Genomic DNA, 23,464 nt, shown 5'->3' with positions numbered 1-23,464 from the left:
GTTTTAGCGTGCCCGGTATTCTGCTAAATACAGGCAGATCGGGCGAAATACCGGGTGAGCGAAGGTGCCACCAGGTGGCTCCCCTGGGCAAGGCCACTCACGTTTGAGCCGCCACTCGCATTTAAGCCCTTGCTCACCCGCTATTCCGTCTGAGCTGCCTGCGTTTAGCAGAACACCGGACATGCTAAAACTCTATTAATTCAAGCAGCCACTATGAGCACACAGTCACATGCCACTAATTACCAAACATGGCAAAGCTTTAAAAGTCTAATGCTACATAGAGAAGCAAACCAAAAATGATAAAGTAAAACCCTGTTGATACGAACTTTATGGGACCACAAAAAAGAAAAGAAAAAAAGAAATGTATGATCCAGGAAAACATCCAATAATGCTTCTGGCAGCACTACTGATGAGAAAAATAATTACTTCACGCAAAATGTTATTCGAGGTTGAAGAGGAAGCCCACAAACTATTAAAACCCACTCAGTAAAGTCGTAGCCAAGAATCACACAAAAAAAATTAATTAAATTATGGGGTTTCATGTGCCAAAACCACGATCTGATTATGAGGCACGCCGTAGTGGGGGACACCGGAAATTTGGACCACCTGAGGTTCTTTAACGTGCACCTAAATCTAAGTACACGGGTGTTTTCGCATTTCGCCCCCATCGAAATGTGGCCGCCGTGGCCGGGATTCGATCCCTAACCTCGTGCTCAGCAGCCCAACACCATAGTCACTGCGCAACCACGGCGGGTAGGAATCACACTAAATGAAGCTTGTAATTTCCATATGATGCTTGGATCGCGTGTGTGAAAATAACCACTTTTTCAGCACTCAAAGCCCATTTTCACTTTTCTGGCAATCTTGTATATATTGAAGTAACTGCACAAAGTATTGAAGACCACGAGACAGCGTCTGCGAGCATGGGTGTGAAGCAACCCCTTATGCCTTCATCCAACCCTTCTTGGCTTTTGACAATGTGGGCTGTATTGAGATCGGTGACTGGCAATTATCTGAACTAGGTGATCCTCCTACGCTGCATGGCACATTCTGCGAAGTGACCGTGTTCAGAGGCGACATGTAGGGGTGAATAGAGATGCACAGATGGACAATGGCACGTGGTACGCTGTCACAGTTTTTGTATGTAACAACCAGGAAGAGAAACATAACAAATGACAAGATGACACATAACACACATTTAGCCAGGAAAGCTAAATGGGACCGGTGCTTCAAAGCACAAAAGCTTTGAACATATAAACGAGGTTCCACCGTACAAACAAGAGCATGCAAACAATTTCAGTCCCAATTATTAATCCGAACCTTCGTTTCCAGTTGCTGCTGGACAAGGATGTCATCGGTTTCCTCTTCCTCAAGTCGAGCCTTCAGCTGCTCATTTTCCAGCTCCAATTTGCGAGCCTGTTCTCGGGACAGACGTTCACTGTACTTCACCTGATTGAATGTCTTCATCAGCTGCAGAAGGAGGCACAAACAAACATACCTGAGCACATCATCTCTTACACAGGGCGGTTAACAAGGCAAGGAAGACCCAGACCGGAAAATCAACATGACCTATAATATAGATCACAGAGGCTTATTAATTGCAACTACAGTCAAGCCTTGTTAATACATACTCGGCCGGGAACGACGTCTAAGTGCGCACTAAACAATGTACGAATTAACCGCCAATGCCAGTTTAGCGGCTACTTACCGGCCGGAAAAGAACTACGTCACGATGATCTCAAACACACGCACTCAGGCAGGCTTTATTTATGGGTAGGCAGCAAAAAATTGGTAATCTTCACTTGCCGCCGTGGCGGCCTTGCCGCGACGACGGCATCTTCGAACTCGTTAAGGCAGCGAGCCAGTTTGTCCATGAGGCCAGTGATGCTACTGCGGACTTATGACTTGGAGCAATTTTTGGAGCATCAGAAATTTCATTTTGGAGCACTTTGGAGCAGGCAATTTGGCATTTTGGAGCAGCTTGAAGCAGCTGATTTTTCACATCCTGAAGTATTTCGAAAAAGCGAGTTGCAATTTACATTCAATTACCTGAACAATTCTTATGTTCTCACGAGAAGCTTCGTAAACATTTCCATCTATTGCAGATCTCGTGGAGAAAAAAATGCACTTGTGTGCATGCGACACACACAGACACAAATTGATATCATTTCGTATATTGCTAGTTTTCCCAGATGTCATCGGTAATATCCAGAAACAGAAATGATGGACACATTGGCGGCACGCAGTTATTATAACCACGTCATGCTGCGCTTCAAACAAGCTACTAGCTGCGTTTCCGGAGTAGATAACGTCCGCCGATGAATCGCCAATTAACCTTAAAGCCGCGAGCCTCGGCAGAAACCGCACTTTGCCGTCGAGCCGCCTTGCAAGGCAGATGCCGCGTCGGCGCCGTGCGTGGCACTGCTGAAGTCACTGGAACCTGGAACTTTGAAAGTACCGCAACCGCCGGAGCGAGCGCAGGCAACACTGCGCGGAAAAGACGAGCAGCTCTTCCTCAGGTTTTCTAGGCTTGCTACAGTGAAGAACAGCACGATGGCTACCGCAATGGGCCCTGTGAAATCCACAAACAAAACCGCATTTCGTTTAGCTAGATACGATGTAAATTACAAGTACAGTACCCGACGGATTTTTCGGACTCCAAAAATTCGGACTTGTTGGATATTCCGGACTTCATGATGTACCGGCAGGATTCCCATAGAGCTAATGCATTTTCGAGAGCGATTTTTCGGACGAATCTAGGAGCCAATGTTCGATTTTCCGGACTAAATCGCTCGCTCCGAGCCACGCTACCCGATCTTGGAGGCCGCCATGTTAGATTTTCCGCTGGCTTGGCTTCCAGTGCCCCCCTGTATAGCCTTCAAGATCAGTAAACGCACGCTATCCCCTCGTCTCCGAGGCCATGCCCACTCTTCCTTGGCCGACAAAACGTTCTAAAAAGCTCCACTTGCTTTTCTTTTCTTTTTTTTTTTGTTCAGTCCGTACGCTGTGTGCGGGCGAAGGCTTGCGAGGGTCAGCCAGCAACCGCAATTTATTCTCACGCACGCGAGAGAGGAAGGCGGCCGGAGGCGCGCACGGACTTCGTTCGCTCGCGGGGCACGGGGAGAAGGCGGCGGAGACGGTGGGGAGTTGCATTCTGCTCTTGCGGCTGCCGACGGAGCTGCCGCGCAGGCACCATATCTTGAAAGCGATCTGCTATGTGGCCGAAGTGTGCGCCCGCGATCTGCGATGGGTACAAAGGGCGTGCGCCGAGTGCCACTAGCTTCGTATGCGCCGTTTTTTCTTTTTTTCTTTTTCGACGTTCGCGTCGAAGCGAGAGAATAGACAGCGCGAAGGTCAATATGCCCGCGGTCATCGAGCGAGATGTGTTCATGTAACCTGTGCGCGCGTGACACCGTGCTTATTTAGTTAGTAAGCGCATATTTACAACTTTATACGGCCAATAAAACTAACATCTTTACTTCGTATCCCTGTCTATTAATTGGCTATCGCAATCGATGCTCCGCCTTTTGAGCGAAAGTGCGACATTTTTCTAAGCCGCTCTAAGCCTCATCATTTTTTTCTCTTGGGGGGGGGGGGGGGGGGGGGCGAGTTTTTCGGACTTCGGTTTTTCGGACTGCTTGATTTTTCAGTCCCCGCGAAGTCCGGAAAATCGGCCGGCTACTGCGCTCGGAAAGTGAAGCATTCAACTGTGCGCCACCCGTTCTAAATGCAAAGCGATCCCGATGCTCGTGTGTCACACAAGATTTTTTTTTTTTTCGGATGACTAGGTATCAAGCGCTGCCACAATATTGTTTATACGCGTGGTTATCGCTTTCTAACGTGGCTACTGATGTAATCGCGCACGAAATGTTTCATACAGATCTATTTCTACGAAAATAAACGGTCCCTGACTGCACTACATGAAAAGGGATGCTAAAACAGAATTAACCAGGTCATCTTCGTGTTGTTTTAAACAACACACGAGAAAATCTATACTTTAATTTTCAACATTGACAGGCCGATCGATCTTCTCACTACACTTTGTTATTTTTGACACAGCCGCCCGTATTCCGTCGCTCTTTGAGCCACATTTTGCTCGGTTCTGCATATTTCTGAGCATCTCCTCGCTTTGTTTACTCAAGGCAAACCGCAGTCTTCAAAGCAAATGCGCGAAGAAGCTTTTCCATCACATTATGGTGGCGTTTAGGGAGTTCGATGAAATACTGCAAGGAGCTTCTCAGCTTTGCGATATCAACAAGTTCACCAAGTGGGAGTGAACTTGTCGCTCTTTATCCGGTGCAGCTAGAGATAGCACGGCGCTTGCTGTCGCTCTTTCCGCTTAACTGGTATCGCGAAAAGCCCTTTCCCGGACTCCCGGCGGTTGCTGCACCCGAACGTGCAGCACCCGGGCATTTCCTATCGTTTTGTTTTAAGTCTACGAAAGTTACATATACACTAAATTATACAAAATTCAAAATCTGACCTCGTTGATGACTCGTACGCGCGGCGTGGGCGAGCGATGTCTGTCTGCTTATCTCCTCCGGCGCGGCTTAGATCCGCCATCTATTGACCCTTTTCGCGGAGCAGTTTGCTCTAGAGAAACGAGGTGGCGCTTTTGGCGGCTCGCCATACGTTGCCTCAGTGAATGCGCACGAATACAAAACCGTTACTGCTTCTGCCCTGCTACTGTGCGATCAGCTGTCGGAAATGCCAACTGGGTGTTCGCTAATGCACTGCGCCCAATTCATGCTGCAAAATGTGTAACGATAAAGGGAAGACGTGTGCGGTGGTTCGCTACAAAAATAGTGATTCACATATTAAGGAATGGAATCAACCTGTGTCGCCCCTGCTGCATAAGGACTGCCTGTGTTGTCGGCCCTTCGCAATGCACGGCTTTCCTAGAGGATCAAAAAAGATAATTCATCCGCCAGCGCTGTATAGCTAACCTCGAAAGAAAGCACTTCAACTCCGGAACGTCGGCACTTATTTAAGAGGGAGTACCGCTCGTTCCAAAAGGAAGTAGCGCCACTTACTGGCATAGTAAGCTTCTCGCACGTTATTTACGTACATCCACGCCTACTCGCACGCAAACTTACGCCCACCCTATCGCCAACGTATCAATAATAAGTGAATGGGCGCACACTTGAATCAATGTGCCGAAGCATGAGTGACGGCGACTACACCGACAAGACACAAATGTTCGAAGCTGAACGTTTCGAGACGGTCCACAGATTAAGCGAGGGACTAGCGATAATACCTCTTTGCTACGAGCTACCGCAAAGTACAGAACATTTATATTCCAAGCTTTGTGCGCAGCAAGAACAAATCTATGGCAGCAGAGCACACCCGCGAGCGATTAGGCTGAAAATAAACAATGAGATAGTGGCCGCACCGAGGAACTTTACTGAGTTAGAAACATGACAAGCCGCTGCTTCAAAATGTTTGCCAAATAAAGAACGAAGAGCACACTGATCCTGATTTAATTCATAAGCGGAAAGTTTGGACAGCTTGTAATACATTTCTAGCCCTGCTTTTAGTATAAGCACCGTATATGCTGCTCGCGCCGTTTGTACAAGACATAGTGAGCTCTGAAAGTGCACTTGCATGTCCTCTAGAGCTGTGGTCAAAGCTTCGTGTCGTGCACAAAGCCACCGTCTACGATATGCGTCGAAATGGAGGTTTAATGCGCTGCACCGGCGCCACGCTCTTGCATTGTAAACGCGGAGACAACGGCGGCAGCTGAGGCAAGCGATGGACGCGTCACCACGTGATCAAACATGGCAGCGCCCACGGGAGCGCCGCGAAAAGGGTCAATAGTGGAAAGTGATCACCTGACGGCAACTGACCAATCGGCGGCGCGGCGGCTAATTAGAGAAAAGGGCTGCGGTACTTTCCAGGTTCCAGTGACTTTAATTGGGACGTACGCGCTAGAGCTTTCTCGTCTCCTGTTTGCAGCTAAGGTTGCAACTAAGGCTCGCCCTATCGTCACGTTGAACGTTTTAATTCCCCGGTGGTGCAATTGGCGATAGACGTCGTCAAATCCGAGACTGTTTGGCGCAGTTAGGCGCAATTCTCGTCGATTGTATCAGGATGGCGCAGTAAATCCCAATTGGCGCGCTTTGGCGCAGGAGTGGAATCACTGCATGAGGCCCCGCTTACCAACTAAATTAACAAGCACGGTGTAACGTGCACACAGGTGAACATGAACACATCTCGCTCGATGACTGCGGAAATTCGCTCTCAAAATGCTGCAGTGAGGAGGCGCAGCAGCAGCAGCGAGCGTGCCGTCTCTCGCTTCAACGCGAACTAGACATCGAAAGCACAGAGCATACGAAGCATACGAGCATAAGTGCTACAGCTGTGTGCGAAAAGGCAGTTACTAAATCTTAATTTGTCAAGCAAACACCACTGCATCATATGAGACATGGTGCCTACTTCTCTTAATACTCAATGCAACCTGTCAATTTCACTTATGCTACCTGTATAATGCTGACCAATCCATGTACTTTCAGCCTCTACCGATGACTACCTCATTACACCTTCATCAATTACGAAGAGCCAAAATATTCTAAGAGAAAGCAGAGGAGAGAGTTAAGGCTTATTTATGGCAATGAATTATACAAGCACATCAATCTCTCTCCACTTCTTGCATTAAAATAACTCTCTCTTGGATTACATAATTCAACAAATTCTTACATGGTGTTTTGAAAACTCCAAATAGTCAACCCTAACGTTATCTATGTGTAGGTGAAGTAACATGGTGTGCTACATGCTGCCAGTAAAGGCAACACACCATTGAAGAAAAACCTGCAAACCTGCAAATGCTGCATTTGGTTGAGGATGAGGTCCAGCTTCAGTTTATGCAGGTCGTCAGGTGAGTCAGCGGAGCAGTCTCCGCCAGAGTCCACTCGGGGATCGTGCATGACTGCATTGCGTTGGGAGTGCTCGAGCAGCTCTTTGAGCCCCTTGTTCTCCGAAAAAAGCTGCTCAAATTTCCTCTTCCAGTATTCAGCATCCTGGTAGCACACCTGATAGCAGATGCCAAGCTTAGTCTGAATAGGATGCAAAATTTGTCAAAGGACACTACAGTCGACATTCGTTAATTCAACTTACATTTTTTGGTTACTGTATTTTCCGGTGTATAAGTGGTTTGTTTCTGAATTTTTTCTGTCTTATACAACGGTGCGACGTACATGTTTTCTTTTTTTTAAATTTCCGTCACAATCAAATTGGATGCTATGGGCACGCGACGCGTGCTGGACTGATCTCCTCTGGCAGTTGCTATGGGTTCTGTGTGCGCTATAGAGGTACCGGGTTCTTCTCGTGATCGAATTGCCGAGCGCCGTGCGACAAGGACGGAGCAGCAACGCAAGCGGTGGCAGACCGATCATACGTCAATCGACTCCGAAGTCATCGCAACTGCAGATCACTTTCAAGATACGCCATGCGCCGCTGTGCAAACTACGCAGTTGTTACCAGAGAACAAGCCACCTCCCTCCGTCTTGTGCTGCCTTCCCGCTTTCCTTCCTTGTTCGTGATTCGGCTCACCGTGGCACATTTTCACTCGCACATACAGCATCCGGCGTGCGGGGACGTTGTTATTGCCCTGGCACTTTATATGGAACATTGCGGCAACCACGACGGCAGAAATGTGCCTGGAGTGTCCATATCCTTGCTATCGCAATTGGAATGGTACCCATACGCTTGCACGTGACCCGCGTTCACAAAGTCAAACGTCACTGTAATTTTTTTTGATCACTTACTGAATGAACAGGTGCGTCTTATAACCCAGTGCGACTGATATGTTTCTTCTTCTTTCTTTTTTTTTCTGCCAAGCTGCCGTTTTGAGGGGGAGTGCGACTTGTACAAAGGTGTGACTTATAGACTGGAAAATATGGTACAGTGGAATCTCGATTATACGTTCACGGCTAATACGAATTACCGGATGATACGAATTTTTCTGTGGTCCCGGCTGAGCCTCATTACTTTGCAATGTGCTAGAGACCGGTTGTTACGAATCGATTTTCGACCCGCGTCGGTTGATACGAATAAACGCCGCCCCACCGACGGCCGCGAAAGAGAACAGCGCGCAGTCACGGGCGTTCTCCCTTTCTCTTTTGGGGCGGAGGCGCGGAAGCGGCGCCGGACAGTGCGGAGGCCGTGACTGGGCGCGAAGAGTTTGACGCGGTGGCGCTTTTCTTGCTTTTGCGCGCGGCCGCCGCAGCGAGCGATGCTTCGTGCGGTCTATCGCTTCAACGGAAACTGAGGGGCGTAAGCACAGTGCATACAAAGGTCAGAGTCGTGTGGAGATCGTTTTCAAGATACGGTGGCGCAAAGTACAAGAACGCATTTGTTGGCAGAGTAGAATCCGCCCCCCCCCCCCCCCTCCTTCCCTCCCTCCTGCGCTGCCTTCCCGCTTTAACATTAAACCAAGAAATATATCATATATCAGAACATTACGCCAAGAAATATATCAGTGTAAGCAAAGCTTTCTATGCTGTTTGCTTTGTTTGACGGTGATATTCACGGCGAATGTGTAATTTCTTCTAATTTCTTCAACGTTTAGTCCAATACAAGAATGGTGAGTTGATGTTAAATGTTATTTTGCATGCACCACTGCTGTTTGTCTGCATAGTGCACAGAACACACACGGAGACGTGTTTGCTTGAGGTGACGTTGTGTAAAAGGGTTGAGCATTATCATTGCCTCACACGGCACATCGCATCATGGCACAAGTGTTAAACATTAATTAAGTTATGGGGATGCACGTGCCAAAACCACAATCGGATTATGAGGTACACTATAGTGGTGGACTCCGGATTAACTTTCGACTACCTCGTGTTCTTTAACGAGCACCTAAATCGTTTTTATAGTTTGCTCCCATCGAAATGCGGATTTCACGGACGGGATTCAACCTGAGACCTCGAGCAATTCCACAGCCGTCAAGCTACCGCGGCGGGCACAGAAGTGTTGATTTGACGTGCGACCGTTCCCGTAGTGCCACCTAGACCCTACGGTGTTTTAATGTGGCTTTGCGTCTGCACGCTCTGCGTCAGTTGTCCTCTCGATAAATTTGCATGGTGTTTGTTTTTGAGAAATAGCAGAAGCGTACCGTATCTTCAGTTTGCCCGCAACCGCTGTTTCCTTGCCTTCTCACGTCATCTTTTCCCTCTCTCGCCTTCATCCCCTGTATAGGAAGTACGAGGGTGGCAATGCTGTTATTCAATGTCATGCTCTTCAGCAGCCTTTCTGCCCAGGCAGTATACTACACAATACATTAAAGAGAGTCCGCACTGCTTAGCCACTACTATATTTGTGTTTATGGTTGGCCCAAGTTCAAAGAAATGGCAGCTTGAGTCGGCTGACGCATGTTTAGTTGATAAAAGAAACATCACGTAGAGCAGCCTGCTGCGAGCACTGCTACTTTAACGAACTGATCTGAGAATTTTTTAATTGACAGGAAATTTAATGAGAGCATTCTGACAAGACAAGATCTTGTTAATACTACCGTACTTAGCAGATTATAAGTCAGACCTTAGTATAAGTCGCACAATGCATTTTCCACCAGTTTTGAAGAAGAAATTGCTACATAAGTTGCTATATAAGTCGTGCCAGTATATAAGATACTTAGCGCTGCTGCGATTTCTGAAGGCTACTGGACGGAGTGACCCTCCGTGATATACAGCAAAGAACTCTTACTACATCAGCGCTATCGGCGGTTTTTCTCATTTTTTATTAATCTTTCCCTGTCATCAGGGTAGCCAACCGGGCTCAGTGCTGGTTAACCTCCCTGCCTTTCATTTATCCTTTTCCTCTCTCTAACTGACGTGGCAAGTACGCATCTACACTTATCACGAAATGCCGAACTTACCTATTTCAGTGCACTAGATTGCTGTAAATAGAATTTTTATGAGCCACAAAGTCTAGCAGAAAAAAAAAATTCCACCAATTCTTAGGTCCAGTAGTAAACCAATATTTACTGCAAATCACTCGAAGCCATGGAAGGCCTCTTCCTCCGACACACTGTCAAAAACTTCAGCGACTTTGTCTGGAAGCAGGAAAAATGTGCGAGGCATGCCACAGGCGGCAAAAGAGCCAGCATTAGCAGGGCCCCATTTGCGGCCATCTTTGTCATCGCAGCAAACACGTGACAGATTCATTTCTCAGCTGGAATTACTGCGGCTTTCGTAAGCGATGCCGAGAGAGGGTAATAGTTCCTTGCGTCTTTTCGCCCATGCGAATAAATTGGCTGCTACTCATTCAATGGTCTCCTCAATCGGCGGTGAGTGGCATGCCGCAAAAGATAGCTCCGAGACTCCACTGCAAGAAAATTTCTCCGCAAGCCTGGGCCGGCATTTTGAAGCAATGCATTAATGCTTTATTCTATACTAGTCTTATCATCCACCACTCACGGCCAGCTGATCCCGTTGATAACGTGAGCGGACCGTCGCTCTGACCACTGACCAAGCGCGAAAAGGCATTATCATCAGAAAGGTATCGCTACAAAATACCGGCCGTTTTCGTGGCATGCCACACGCGTTTTTTCCACTAGTGTGGGTGCAACTATACCATCATCGACCCCTGAACAACTTTTATGCAGCGCTGTAAGCATGTCGCTGGCATTGCCTCATGACGTCGTGTGTTCAAAACGAAGACGCAAATGAACAAGCGAACTAACACAACAAGCCTGAATCAGCCTGAACATAAGCATACAACAAGCAAAATGATGACTGGAAGCTGGAAGCACTGCAACATCCAGCACAGGCAAATTTCGATGGAGAGAAATGAGAGAATGTCCGTGTACTTAGATTTAGGTGCACATTTAAGAACCCCAGGTGGTCGAAATTATTCCGGTGTCCCCCACTACGGTGTGCCTCATAATCATATCGTGGTTTTGGCACGTAAAACCCCATAACTTAATTTAATTAATTAACTGATGATGAGATAACCAAGTGGAGCTTTTTGTAATGTGTACATCTCGGGTGCCACAACGCTACATTAAGAAATTGTGACATTCTTTCATCATGTCAATGTTTTGGGTTTAATCTTTTCGTTAGAAAAAACTAAACTATAACAGGAAACTATAGCATGACCTGCAATCACGGAGCTACCTACATCACGGAGGCCACGCTGGCAGCCTCCACTGCTGCTATGCTACTGCAGCCGCCATGCTGCATACACGGCGAGCCCTGGGAGCTAGCATCTGTACCAACGGTTGTGCCACTATTAATACAAGAGTCAATTTCTTTCACAACACCCACAGCGACCAAAGGCACTCTGCTGCCTACTTTTTACAGTATGTGAAAGGAAGAAAAACTGTGATTACTGCAATACTAAAAATAAAAAGCTACTGCACACCAATAGAATGCATAAATACTCTAAACAGTGGTTCTCAAATGGGGGTCGGTGAAACCATGTTTGGGGTTCTGTGAAACCCATGCCCGCAAAATAGGGGTGTGCTAATATTAAAAAGTTTGAATACAGTAAAAGCTCATTATTTCGTACCTCATCAATTCGAACTTTTGGATACTTCAAACTGACTCTTGTGGTCCGGCCATGTAGCATAGGCGGCTATGGGTAAACTAACTTTAAGCAACTCGTTATTTCGCATGTGCACCGGCTCCTCCATCATTAATGCGAACTGCGCGCCACTGAACTGAGCGACACCACGCGGCGATAAAAAAATCAGGAACCCGCAATAAGTGGTTATGACAATAGCGCTGACCGAAAATAGAAAGAAAACAGAACAATTGCCGTCCCCTGGAGCATTTTGTCAGCCAAGGAAGAGCGGGCAAGGTCAATTCACATGGTCGCGAAGGCGAGGCTGAAATACGGTTCCAAGCCAATTAGCAGCGACATCAATTATGGTCGTGCGATAGAAGTGCGACTCCATCTCGTGGGGCAAAACACTAGTTGTTGAAAACTACGCATCCAATACGTTTCCAATAGAAACATTTGAAAAAGTACAGACAATTGCATTAGAATAGGAAAATGTGAAGTCACAGGCTGCTTGCTTCCATCCACAAATAGTTATGAATACTAAACTGTGCAGGTTTTCTGAAGTTTGCTCGTGGCAAAGCGTGCTGAGGTGTACTAGAATATGGGGTAGTGTGTTCAGGCGACTCCGCTCGCCATGCATTGGCGTGAAGTGGCGCGCGTCGAAAGAAACTGGATCCATGAGGCAGCGCTGCTGTAGCATGGGCTGGTGGGGTGGTTGGGCCGTGCTGTTGATTCTGTGTTCTCGGCTGCTGGGCAGTGACTGTTGCGTGTGTTCGCGCCCGCTTAACGAAAGTTTTTCTTGCGATTCCTTTCTGATGCAATAATTGCTGCTGGCCATCCGACAGTGAAGCAATACCGAATCGTCAGAGGCAGTGGTACTGCTTTGCAACTGAGTGTAAAACAAGTTACCTTTGGACTAACGGTGAGCAGCCGTCGCTTTTCACTGTTGCAAAAGACTAAGCACTCAGGAAACTTCGGGAGCGGAATTTACATCGCAATGACAGGACCATGGATGAAATTTGCTCGGTATGTGAGCTGCACTTCAAGCCGTCATGCATTCTCAAAGACACAAAAACATCACACACACACTGCACATTATAAACGGAGAAATCCGCGTACCACGCGGGAGACCAGAGCTGACGCCGGACGCCGTGCCGACGCTTCTTCCCAATGCTCCTAGTTATTTATCAAAGATAGCGTCGCATCTAAGGCTTCTGCGTCGAGAAAGCGGAAGAGCCCTGTGGATGATTCTACAGCCCACAAGAGAATAGCAGCACGCTGTGCTGATGGTGAAGCAGCTGATTCAGCTCCATCTATGGGCATTCCTGTTAACCACTAACCTGAGGTAGCGACCACTACAGAGACAGCCTTACCAGAACGCTTGCATAAGCTTTGTGTGCCCTCCGTTTATTGGAGCTCCCACTGCATTCCAAACCACGAAGGGGTTGTTTACTACAACCTTAAAATGCATGAAAAACGAGACTGTTGTATCCGAGAGAGCAGTGAATTTCTCATGAGACAGTATGTCCGGTGCCGCCTATTCACCGCATCTCTGTGGCTGCAGAGTTGAAGCAAGGCGCATTTTCCTGCTCGCAAGGAAACACTACGACTGTACCATAGGCTGCAGCCAGCAGTGGTAAAGTTTTATGTGCTAACAATATTTCATTTTTTTCGTCAATGGTATCAACCAGTCGCGAGAGTCAAAGCGAAAAAATAAATTAAAAAACTACACGAAAAAAATCAGTCGGTTTCATAAAGGTGCCTCTGCGACCAGTTGATCATGAACCCATAAAATGTTTCGGAATGGTCACGATATGGAGGTCTGCAGTGTTTCTGCTCACTGCAGTATGCACACACATTTGTAAAAAAACAGTTTGCTCGTACAGTCCGGCAGCAATTTACTTGTGCCTTCACAATACAACTATCGTCAAGAACCAAGAACGGAGCCACGCTCGTAAGAAAATAAAATCAGAGCTGGGGCAGGGTGCAGGGCAGCAACCGATTATAGCAGTATTTTAACAAGGACCTTCAGGGTTTATAGATTCTACTTGCTTCCATCTATCTCCCGAAATTTTGTTTCCATTCAGTGACCTAGTTGTAAAGAAATTGCACGGAGTTTTGTTTCCGCAGCTTGGAATCTGTTTCGCTGTCATCTGTTAATTGCTGCTCTTTTTTTCGGACCGTGCGCAGCTGCTTTATTGCATTTCTTTTTGTTTCTCATGCATGTACATCTACACACGTCCAGAGTGCTTGCCATTAACTTGTTAGCAATTAAAAAGTAGATTCTTAAGCACTATGTATACAAAGCACCCTAGAGCTGCATCGAAAGCGGCCGGTGCATGATGCTACAGCCCATGCTCTGGCAGCGCCATCTCGCGACTTTCGACATCAAGTGCGGCAGCCGTGAGTCCTCCCTGAACACACTTAGTGTACCCCATGTTTTAGTACATTATAGCTGAGGTATGCTGAGATTGTATTACCGTATTTAACACTGTAAGGTCAAAACTCTTATGCGTAGCCATAAAAAGTAATGGCTATATATATATATATATATAAGAAAGTCAGAAGCACACATATATATATATATATATATATATATATATATATAGTGTTAACCTTATAAGATATGATCATTAACTTTATTTTTGAACTGCCTTTTCACTTTATATTACGTTTGAGCTATGTCTTCAGTACTAGAGAAAAACTACAGGTGGCACGTGTGCCGTGTTAGTGAAGAATAAAGTGTGGTTTTTGTGAATCATTTCAACGTAATTTTGATTTTATCTTAATACCGAAATAACAGATGTGTGTTGATACTAATGACGCATGGATATGCTACTTCGTTCAAAATCATGGGAAACCCATTGCTCTGAAATCATGCAAAACTCTCAAGGTGCACCAGTGTAATGTGTGCGATTATAGAATGAGGCCTATAAAAATAAATGGAAGTATTCACATTAGATTTTGACGCAATGTTGTGGCGAATGTACTCACTTACTACGCTTCATTTGTATTGTGTGCTCAGTATATGCGATGTCATAGTGATGTGATGTGAGCTGGCGCAGCAGATTACTTGGCACAAAAAGCATCGAACGGTAAATGTAGATTTCTTCCCGCCGAGCAGTTGGCCCGTGAAATCTAGATGGCGTTGCTGTGCCTCCACAAGCCGCCATTGCTGGACGTATGGGCATATATATATATACAGTAGAACCCCGCTGTTACGTTCCCGGGTGCTGCGTTTTCCTGGCTGTTACGTCGTTTTCGGCCAGTCCCGGCACAGCTCCCATAGAACCCAATGCATTGGTAACCCCGCTGTTACGTCGCAACTGTGGGACCGTTCCCGCATCATACGTTGCGAACTGCCACACCGCGCCCGCCCGAGCGGCTATTTTGACTTTTCATGTCGCTTGGCTTGGTTGCTTGACGATGGCATTGGCCGCCGAAAGTGCTGGGGGCGACATTTATTACGTATTTTCGGTTTCCGCCAGCAAAAGTATGGCCTTTGATATCCGCTTTTGCTATCTAAAGATGATGTCTATGACGCGTTGCGGCCCTAAAATTGGTTTTGGCTCATAGATGTTCCGTATAAAGTCCAAGGGTGATAACGCCGTCGCCGTGCGCCGTATGCTTTCTTTCGCGCGCGAGACGCAGTCGTCGGCTCCCCTCGCACGCTTTTCACTCGCACATACAGCATACGTCGCCGCGCGCCGTATGCTTTATGTGCGAGTGAAAGCGTGCGAGGGAGCGCGACGTATGCTGAATGTGCTAGTGAAAGCGTGCGAGGGGAGCCGACGACCGCGTCTCGCGCGCGAAAGAAAAGCAGGGAGGAAGCGCGCCTCCTTCCGTTGCGCTCGAGGCACCAGCGAGGGGGGGGGGGGGGGGGGGGCGGTAGAGGGCAGCGTTGTGCTCTGGCATCATACTGCGCGGCGGTCCCGCGGGCCGTATCTTGAAAGCGATCTGCGTGGGGCAGATTCTACGCAGTGTAGGTGCGTCGGTGGCTCGTGGCTTTGTGCGTGCTGCGTGTTCTCGGCGCTCAGTTTGGGTTGAAGCGATAGACAACAGCACGAAGGTCACTTCGCTCGCTTCTGCAGCGACGCTTAACTGCGCGTGTCCGCGCTCATCGAGTGTGATGTGTTCATGTTTGCCTGTGGGCGCTGACACCATGTTTGTTAATTAGTTAATAACCGAATGTTTACAAGTTTATACAGACGATAAAACTACTATTCTTACTTTGTATAGCTCATCGCAATCAATACTTCGGCTGTCGGGCGAAACTACTTTTTGTCGCACGTAAGAATTAAAATAATATTGTGTGCAGTTCAACACTACTCCCATTTCTGAATTTTTCTTGTTTCCTGGCTCTTGCGTTTCCCGGCTCTTACATTATTTTTTATGGTCCCGTGAAAAACGTAACAGCGGGGTTCTACTGTATATATATATATATATATGTACGCATGGCACCTTCGCTACCATGCGTACATATACCTTACAGCGGCCATGGCCTCCAAGACGAGAAGATAGCGCGCTCACTCACAATCTTGGAGGCCATGGAGCAGGCCACTGGAAGCCAAGCCTGGCCAAGCCAGCAGAAAATCCAACATGGCGGCCTCCACGATCGGGTAGCGGGGCGGGCGGGGCTCGAACGAGCGATTTAGTCCGGAAAATCGAACTTTGTGACTTAAATTCATCCAGAAAAATCGTTTGCAAAATTGCTTAGCTCTATGGGAACCCCGACGGTGCATTTACGAAGTCCGGAATATCCATCAAGTCCGAAAAATCCGTCGGCGACTGTAATGGAGGCCGCTCGTTGTTGGGTGCCTATTTTTTACCTTCAAGGAGGGTGAAGATGAAGCTATGCGTTCGCACTATGGAAGACAAACTTATGGCCATCGCTTTAAAAGAAAAGAAGCAAAAAGTGATCACAGATTATTTTGGTAAATAAATATTGTGAGTTAAAAATGCTTTATAGCAACCCGGTCTCAATTCTGGGTGTTTTTCAATGACTTTCATTAGTTCGAATTCAGTTTAATTCGAACCCGTTAAGCGCCCCTGTGAAATTCTAATTAACGAGCTTTTACTGTACTATCTAATATTATATTTTTCGAATAATCGAACTCGATTAGAATATTCGAATCAAATCGAATATATTGCTGGCCGTGCGGGAGCAAACACGGTTCTTAGCATTTGCTTCCATCTAATATAAGAATATTGGGGCAATATTGTGCTGAATTTTGTGATAATTTCGTGCTGCTGGCAAAATTTCACCTGTAAAGCACACTTAGCCACTAAACGTCTAAACTTTGCGGGAAAGCCAGCCTCTCAGTAGCAAGGGGCACGGGTTTACGAACGGCGAGAACACAATTTTTTTTTTTTTTTTTTTTTTTTTGCAGCGTGACCCCTAATTCTGTGCTTATTGTTTGACAGCAAGTGCAATGAGTGATGGCTGGCACTGGGTCAAATGGCTCCGTGTTTACGGGCATTTGATGCTGATTAATAAGGCACAGGTTGGCAAGCACAGCTAGTGGGAATTACTCAATTTTCCAAGTTAACATGAGCCAAATGCACAATTTTCTAGTATAATGGCTTACTAGTCTAGTTTTGTGACATTGACGATGTAAGGCAATGTTGCAACATATCAAATTAACCCAACTTGCTAATAAATCCATGTGCGTATCATTATTCAATATTCGATTGAATGTTAAAAGCTTAAGTATTCATATCTGATTCATATTCGAAAATTTTGATATTTGCACACCCCTAAAAAAAGAAGAAAAAAAATGTGCGCTTTTACGGAGGCCAATGTAGCCCTCACTAATTCCCAGTTCAGGGACCTGCTCCCGAACAGCGGCAGGAATCTGCACAAGTTAATGAAAAAATAAAAGACGGCACTGTGTTCATTGCCAATTTTGTTTGGCGAAAAGAAAAGAAACCTTTAACCCCTCTTGCCCAGTCACTGCAAGGGGTCCCCCATCACTTCCACCAGTCCACAACCCCAACACATCCATGGCTGAGAACCACTGCTCTAAAAGCTTCAGCAGGTTATGAAAGTTGCAGACAACATTGGCCCACAAAACCATCTACAGGTGACACCATATCAGGGGCACAGTCAAATTGGTTCCTCTCACTTGTGTGTTCAGGAAGGGCGAATCCTTCGGAGGCGTTTCCTTATTTTGCTGACGCATGCAGTTCACAAGTTCTTCCTGAAGTGCCTCGAGTTGCTGCATTTGGCCTTGAGACAATTCGTGCGGCTGAAGGGACGGGTCGGACCCACCTAAGCACCAAAATACACAACAAAGCCAAGTATGTCCACTGTGGACACAAACATTGACGCATATGTGATTCACATTCTTGTTTTCCCTTTTTAACATTTTACCTCATGATGTTACAAATGTTACAGGGATAAGGAATATTTACAGTTATACTTACAGGGTAAAAACCAGAAAGAGCTGTGACAGATACAAAGTTCGAGCATGTCTCCGGCCACTTCGTCAATGACATCATCATCCAACCAGCAGCCTCAGTACCTCTACTGCCCCGCAACAATATGAAAGTTTTAAACTTTACATTTACCACTACAGCCATGCAGTCACATTTAACACTTGCATCTTAACATTTGTAAATTTTACACAGCAGAGGCAAATACATCTTATGAGGTCAACAAAGATGACTTCAAGGTAGTCTGTGTTGTTTGACAGGAATGTGATCAAGTAAAATATCAGAAAACAAGTGTTTCGACTTTACTTTAGCAAATGCTTTCTATGATACTTGTGACACGGCTCTTTGTTGCATTACATTTTAAGCTAAAAGTGTTCCAGCAAATATTACAGATCCACTAGTGTAATTATTCACAATAACCTTCAAACACATGGACTGTTTAACCAGATGTTTCTACCAAGAATATACTTTGCTTCTGCATTTTATATTGATACCTGTTTGAAGCTTGCACACACAACGCATGCATGTGTTGTGCAGGCATGTGCACACAGCACAAAGCACACTCACACATGAACACACCCATTTAAACATTTTTTTATCCGATTCTTCTGGAGACCTATTCTCAAACACTTTCGGGGATACTTCTACTTTTGTGTGATATGGCATCCAATTCAATGTTTCATTGGAGCAAGAGGCGTACTGGCTTAATCAATCAGTGTTTACAGAAAGTGATATACCCAGAAGTGATCAACCCAGAATATAGCCCCTGGTTCTGACAGCACAACAAATAAACAAATTAACTATGATCAGTTTTTGCATACCAAGGTAGTGGCCTACACCAAATGCGACAGCAGCAACAGCCACAAGAGCAGCCACAGTTGTCAGAGCCCAGTTTAGGCGAGTGTTTGGCACATGCTTGTAACGACGCACTCCAGACTGCATCTCCAATCCTGACGGCAAAGACACATCAGATGCCACCGATGCTGCATCTATGCAATCCAAGCCAGACAGCACCTCCTGGTTGCCATAGGAGCTTGCGGTACCTGCTGCATACAAAAATACCGTGACCTCAGAGGAGGCACCAAAACAATCATGGGCTAAGAATTACCTGAAGAAGGCAACAGGTGCAGGCTGCCATGACCTTAAATCTTTCATTCGATGTAATCCTACAGGCCCAGATTAGGCTAGTGCATCAGTGTGCAAATGACAAATACACAAAGCAAAGTAAGGTTGCTGATATGGTTACTTGGGAAATGTTTTTGGGTCACAGCCTAATACGGTAACACAAGCAAAATACTTAAATGTTCAGCACCTGAATACAGCATACGCAGGTAAACATGGCTATCACAAGGCCAAGAGCCACTGTATATAGACAGCGCTAGGCAGCAAAGCACTGAAGTGCCTTATTCATATTTGCTGATAATTTACTCCCTCTCAATTTCCGCAAGGATATCACAGCAGGATGTGACGAATAAAATGTTAATGACCTATAAAAAATCAACACCAACAGCACAACTATACATACATAAGAAGCACTCAACTAAAGAACACTTGATACTCAGCTTTCTGAGTACCATACAGTAGCTGTGAAGAGAGTTATGTCAACTTAGAACCAAACCGGAACGAAACCAGAGACTCCTGACAAAGCGGCCCTGATTAGACCCAGCAAAGAGGGGAAGCGAGCTGCACCCCGTTGCAGGAAGCTTGCCCTAAATATGTTCGTACCCGTGACTACATCAGAGCTCGGGTATGAGATAACGTGCACTGGCTGGACTGATGGCCATAAAGCAAAGTTCATGTCCATGGGCGATCAGCTGGCCAACTAGAGATAACAACTACCAGGTTTATATGTGCTCTATGAACAAAATGGCATGTGGGCATAAAGCTCCAAACTGTGCAATGCAGCATGAGCTGACAGCTGAATAACGCAGGGTCGCAAGCACAATATTTGCACATCGTGATCACACATGATGAGTGAATACTAAATGCACCTTTGGCCTCAACCATCATAAACTTCAATGTAGATATTACAGCCAAACCTTGCTATAGCAGAGCCCCATCAGACACAAAAATACCTTTGTTATATCTTATATTTGTTATAAGCATATACAGTCGAACCCACTTATAACGATACCGGTTTTAACAATACATCAGTAATAACAATGAGAAGCTGCTGCATCGTCAACTTTTGTATGTTTTCTATGGTGAAATAACCTGCTTACTACAATGCCCAGCGTGCCGCATTATCGGTTATAACGATAGTCTGGCTACGTGTCCGTGCTGAAAGTGAATGGAAAGCAAAATCTTGGAAAAGAAAAAAAAAACTAATTTGAGCTTCTGCACGTCGCCGCGCGCTGTTTTCCAACCTTCTATGCATCACCAGCCTCACGTGCCTCTCACCGGTCGCCCTTCCACCCCTCCAAACACAAATGGGCTGCGCCCATAGCTCTACGCCACACCACCCACCGAAACATGAATGGACTGTGCCAACTGTGGTGGGCTGGCGAAGAGCCACAAATGTGCAACGCAACAGAGCCAAAACGGCGTTAGCGTCTACCGAAACGAAGCAAACGGAGCTCGCATCACCTTAGTCATCATTAAAAATTGTACTGGAATGACAGCAACGCCGGAACGCTTCGTGCCTATTTGTGCCTTAAAGCCTTCATTCTTGCATTTACTGCCGCGTATAGCAGCGCGTTGGCCGCCTGCCTTCATGACTGCGAAGTCACCATCCATGATAGTGTCGATAGCGGCCGTTATTTCGTCCACAGTCTCATTTTGACTCGGTACGCGCGTCGGCTGCGTGCCTTCGTAACTTAGTCGCCATTCATGATAGCGTCGATAGCGACCGCGGTTTCGTCCGCAGTTTAGGGATGGTCGATTAATTATTTTATTCGATTAACGATCAATCATTCATCGTTTTAGCCTTTAATCGATTAATAGAAATTTTTACAGGGCACTTTCAAAATGCTGAAACACAGTTACCTACTTTTGTAGGGCCCTGTTTTAATGTTTGAGAGGTGGAACCAAGTTTGAAACACAAGTGTATAAACGTTTGGTAAAGGTAATCTTTTACTTGTTAAAGACTAACTATAGTTGGCACTAGTGACTTTTGACAAGATAAACAATATATGTTATAAAATGGCACTTAGTCCAGAATGAAAAAATTCGTCAGCCCTACCACTCCGTAAATATGGTTAACCAGCGAAACTGAAACGTGTGGCCCTGGTGTTTATCACTGGGTTAATCCCCTAAGGTCCATTAAAGTATTTCTCAATTATGAGGTTACACACACGTTCGGCTGCGACGAAGAGAACACATCTGATGGTATGTCCGCAGTCCGCCGTTGTCGCTTGCGTTCAATGTCTCAAGTTTATTCGGCGGCGTGGTTAGCAGCATTCACTCGCCACTGCCACTTGTGATTCTTTGAAATTAAATTGCTTCAAAAATTAAACATGTCCGTCACGTAAGACAATGAATGGCTCATACCCCCTTAAGCAATGGCTCATACTGCCTTAAACGCAGCCTCCCCATTACGACAACAGAAGAGAAGTGAAATTCTACGCTGGAATGATTGGTGGCTACGCAGCCAGCTCTGGAAGCAGATGACGACGACGACGACAAACATGGGAGCAGTGGCACGAGTGCGTGCTGAGCACGAGCACAAGCGCAACTGGAGGGGCGCCAACGAGCCAGCTGCAGAAGAAGACGACGACGCTCGAGCCAATGCTGATGATGATAGTTTTGTGTACACAGGCGATTTCGCCTAGCCATATACGATTTCGCTTATAGTAGGATACAACTTAAAAAACAGCAGTTGGTAAAAAGGGCACACGAACCGTGCGGGGTTGTGTTATTCCACTAGCCAATCACAGAAGCAAACAAAATCGTCGTCACGCGACGTTTTCAAAATGGTGTCATACTTGATACGACTTAGTTGTCGTACTTGTACTTTCCACTATAATAGTTGAGTGAAAACGTATAAAATTACGCATCTAAAATTTTATTTTCGTGGTTACCACCTTATGTAGGTAACAGGGAAAGTTTGAAGTACGAACTATTTGCAGCCTCACGGAGGGACAGTGTGTGGCAGTTAAGAGGACGTGGGCGGGGCTTCACTGCAGACTTAAGTTGCATCCGGCTACAGACATATAAAGCTTCGCTTTAATAAGGTACATTGCACTAGTGAATCCCAGTGCAGTACAGTTAAAGAAGAATTAAGAAAAATAGCAAAAGTGTACGGTGAAGTCCAACTGAAATGTGCAAGAAATTGCAATGTACACAGGGAAAAAGAAAGTCGGTGGTTTAAGATTTTAAACCACATAACCTTTTCTACAGAGCAAAGGGAATGTCAACTGACTGGCATGTTTGGGTGAAACCGACACCTTCTTTGAATGGCCATACAACCAGCATACGAGAATATAGAACTCCATCGCTATGTCATATACATGGTCTAAGCCGGCGCGTATGCTGTGAAACATCTTTAGTGGACTAGGAGTGGCACGACTATCAACGACTGGGTTGCTATAGTATGCCTTGAATGGCGAGGGCATTTCAAGGCTCCAGCTTCGCGCGGCGTGGCATGGGTGGTGGGGAGGAAGAGAGGGGAAACGCACGACTCAACATTACTCGGGACTCGGAAAAATAGTTAACAGTCGCTCTACACCATACGCACAGACACTGCTCGTGGGCCGTCATTCCAGTACAATTTCAAAATTCTCGTGCCACTCCTGTCGAACTCTCGAAAAACGAATTGAACAGGCCTAATCGATTAAGTAGATTGAATGAAAGGTGGACATTGATGAAGATTAATCGTTTTGCGGGATACAATAATCATTAATCGACATTACCAACCCTACCGCAGTTGCAGCAAACGGTAGTTCCATTTTGACTCAGTGCGTGCGTTGGCCAAGAGCCTTCAGAACTGCAAGGTCACCGTCCATGATCGCATTGACAGCGGCCACGGTTGCGGCAAACAATAGTTTAGTTTTTACTCAGCGCGCACCAAAGCTATCAAGGATGAAGAGCACTGTCTACATCGCGATGGGTGACGACCTGGCGAAAAAATAATTGAGTTGTGCGTGCGGTAGTGAAAAGCGGGTCTCAGATGAAGACGCGCGCCGCGGCCGTGCTGTGAAAGAAGTCGCGAGGCGTTCGCCGCTGTGAGCGCTAGTCAGTCACAAGATGACGAGAATTGCAGCTTCCGCATTGCCTTTGTGCAAAATAGAAACAGGATTCTGCTGATTCATTCAGTAAATAAAAGCGTGTTGACGTAGAAAGCATTTGTTATTTGTTTTCTTCATACCCGCGATAATTCGACATTTGGTTAATTAGGACATTTTTTCGCTCTCGTGAAATCCGAATTAACAAGGTTTTACTAAAGCAGTGCCATTCTTGAATGCCGACAGCCACAACTTGTTAAACGCGATCAGAGCTCGCAGGAAGCAGAGTTAAACAGTTAAATGAGTCAACACAATCAGCAGCCGGGTGCAGGAACGTGGTGTGGAGGGGTACTGGCCTCCCCGTCATT

The 23,464-nt window shown here is 46.2% G+C and overlaps 1 protein-coding gene across 5 annotated transcripts in view; it reads right to left on the bottom strand.

Annotated features, from left to right (window-relative positions):
• LOC119443151 (protein Daple-like) overlaps positions 1–23,464 on the bottom strand; it is a 53,659-nt gene that overhangs the window by 16,924 nt on the left and 13,271 nt on the right. For 3 of the 5 annotated variants that reach the window (XM_049662605.1, XM_049662606.1, XM_049662607.1), the window contains exons 5-9: positions 18,756–18,980; positions 17,625–17,770; positions 9,113–9,187; positions 6,816–7,028; positions 1,321–1,470 (exon numbers count right to left, since the gene is read on the bottom strand). In XM_049662605.1, coding sequence (XP_049518562.1) covers positions 1,321–1,470; positions 6,816–7,028; positions 9,113–9,187; positions 17,625–17,770; positions 18,756–18,980 — 809 coding nt within the window. The remainder of the gene's footprint in view (positions 1–1,320; positions 1,471–6,815; positions 7,029–9,112; positions 9,188–17,624; positions 17,771–18,755; positions 18,981–23,464) is intronic. The other 2 variants (XM_049662608.1, XM_037708311.2) reach the window with 2 other exon arrangements.

This window comes from Dermacentor silvarum, chromosome 2 (assembly GCF_013339745.2).
Source record: "Dermacentor silvarum isolate Dsil-2018 chromosome 2, BIME_Dsil_1.4, whole genome shotgun sequence".
NCBI lineage: Eukaryota > Metazoa > Arthropoda > Arachnida > Ixodida > Ixodidae > Dermacentor > Dermacentor silvarum.
The sequence above is the reverse complement of the archived record's forward strand: the minus strand, read 5'-3'. Positions and strand labels throughout refer to the sequence as shown.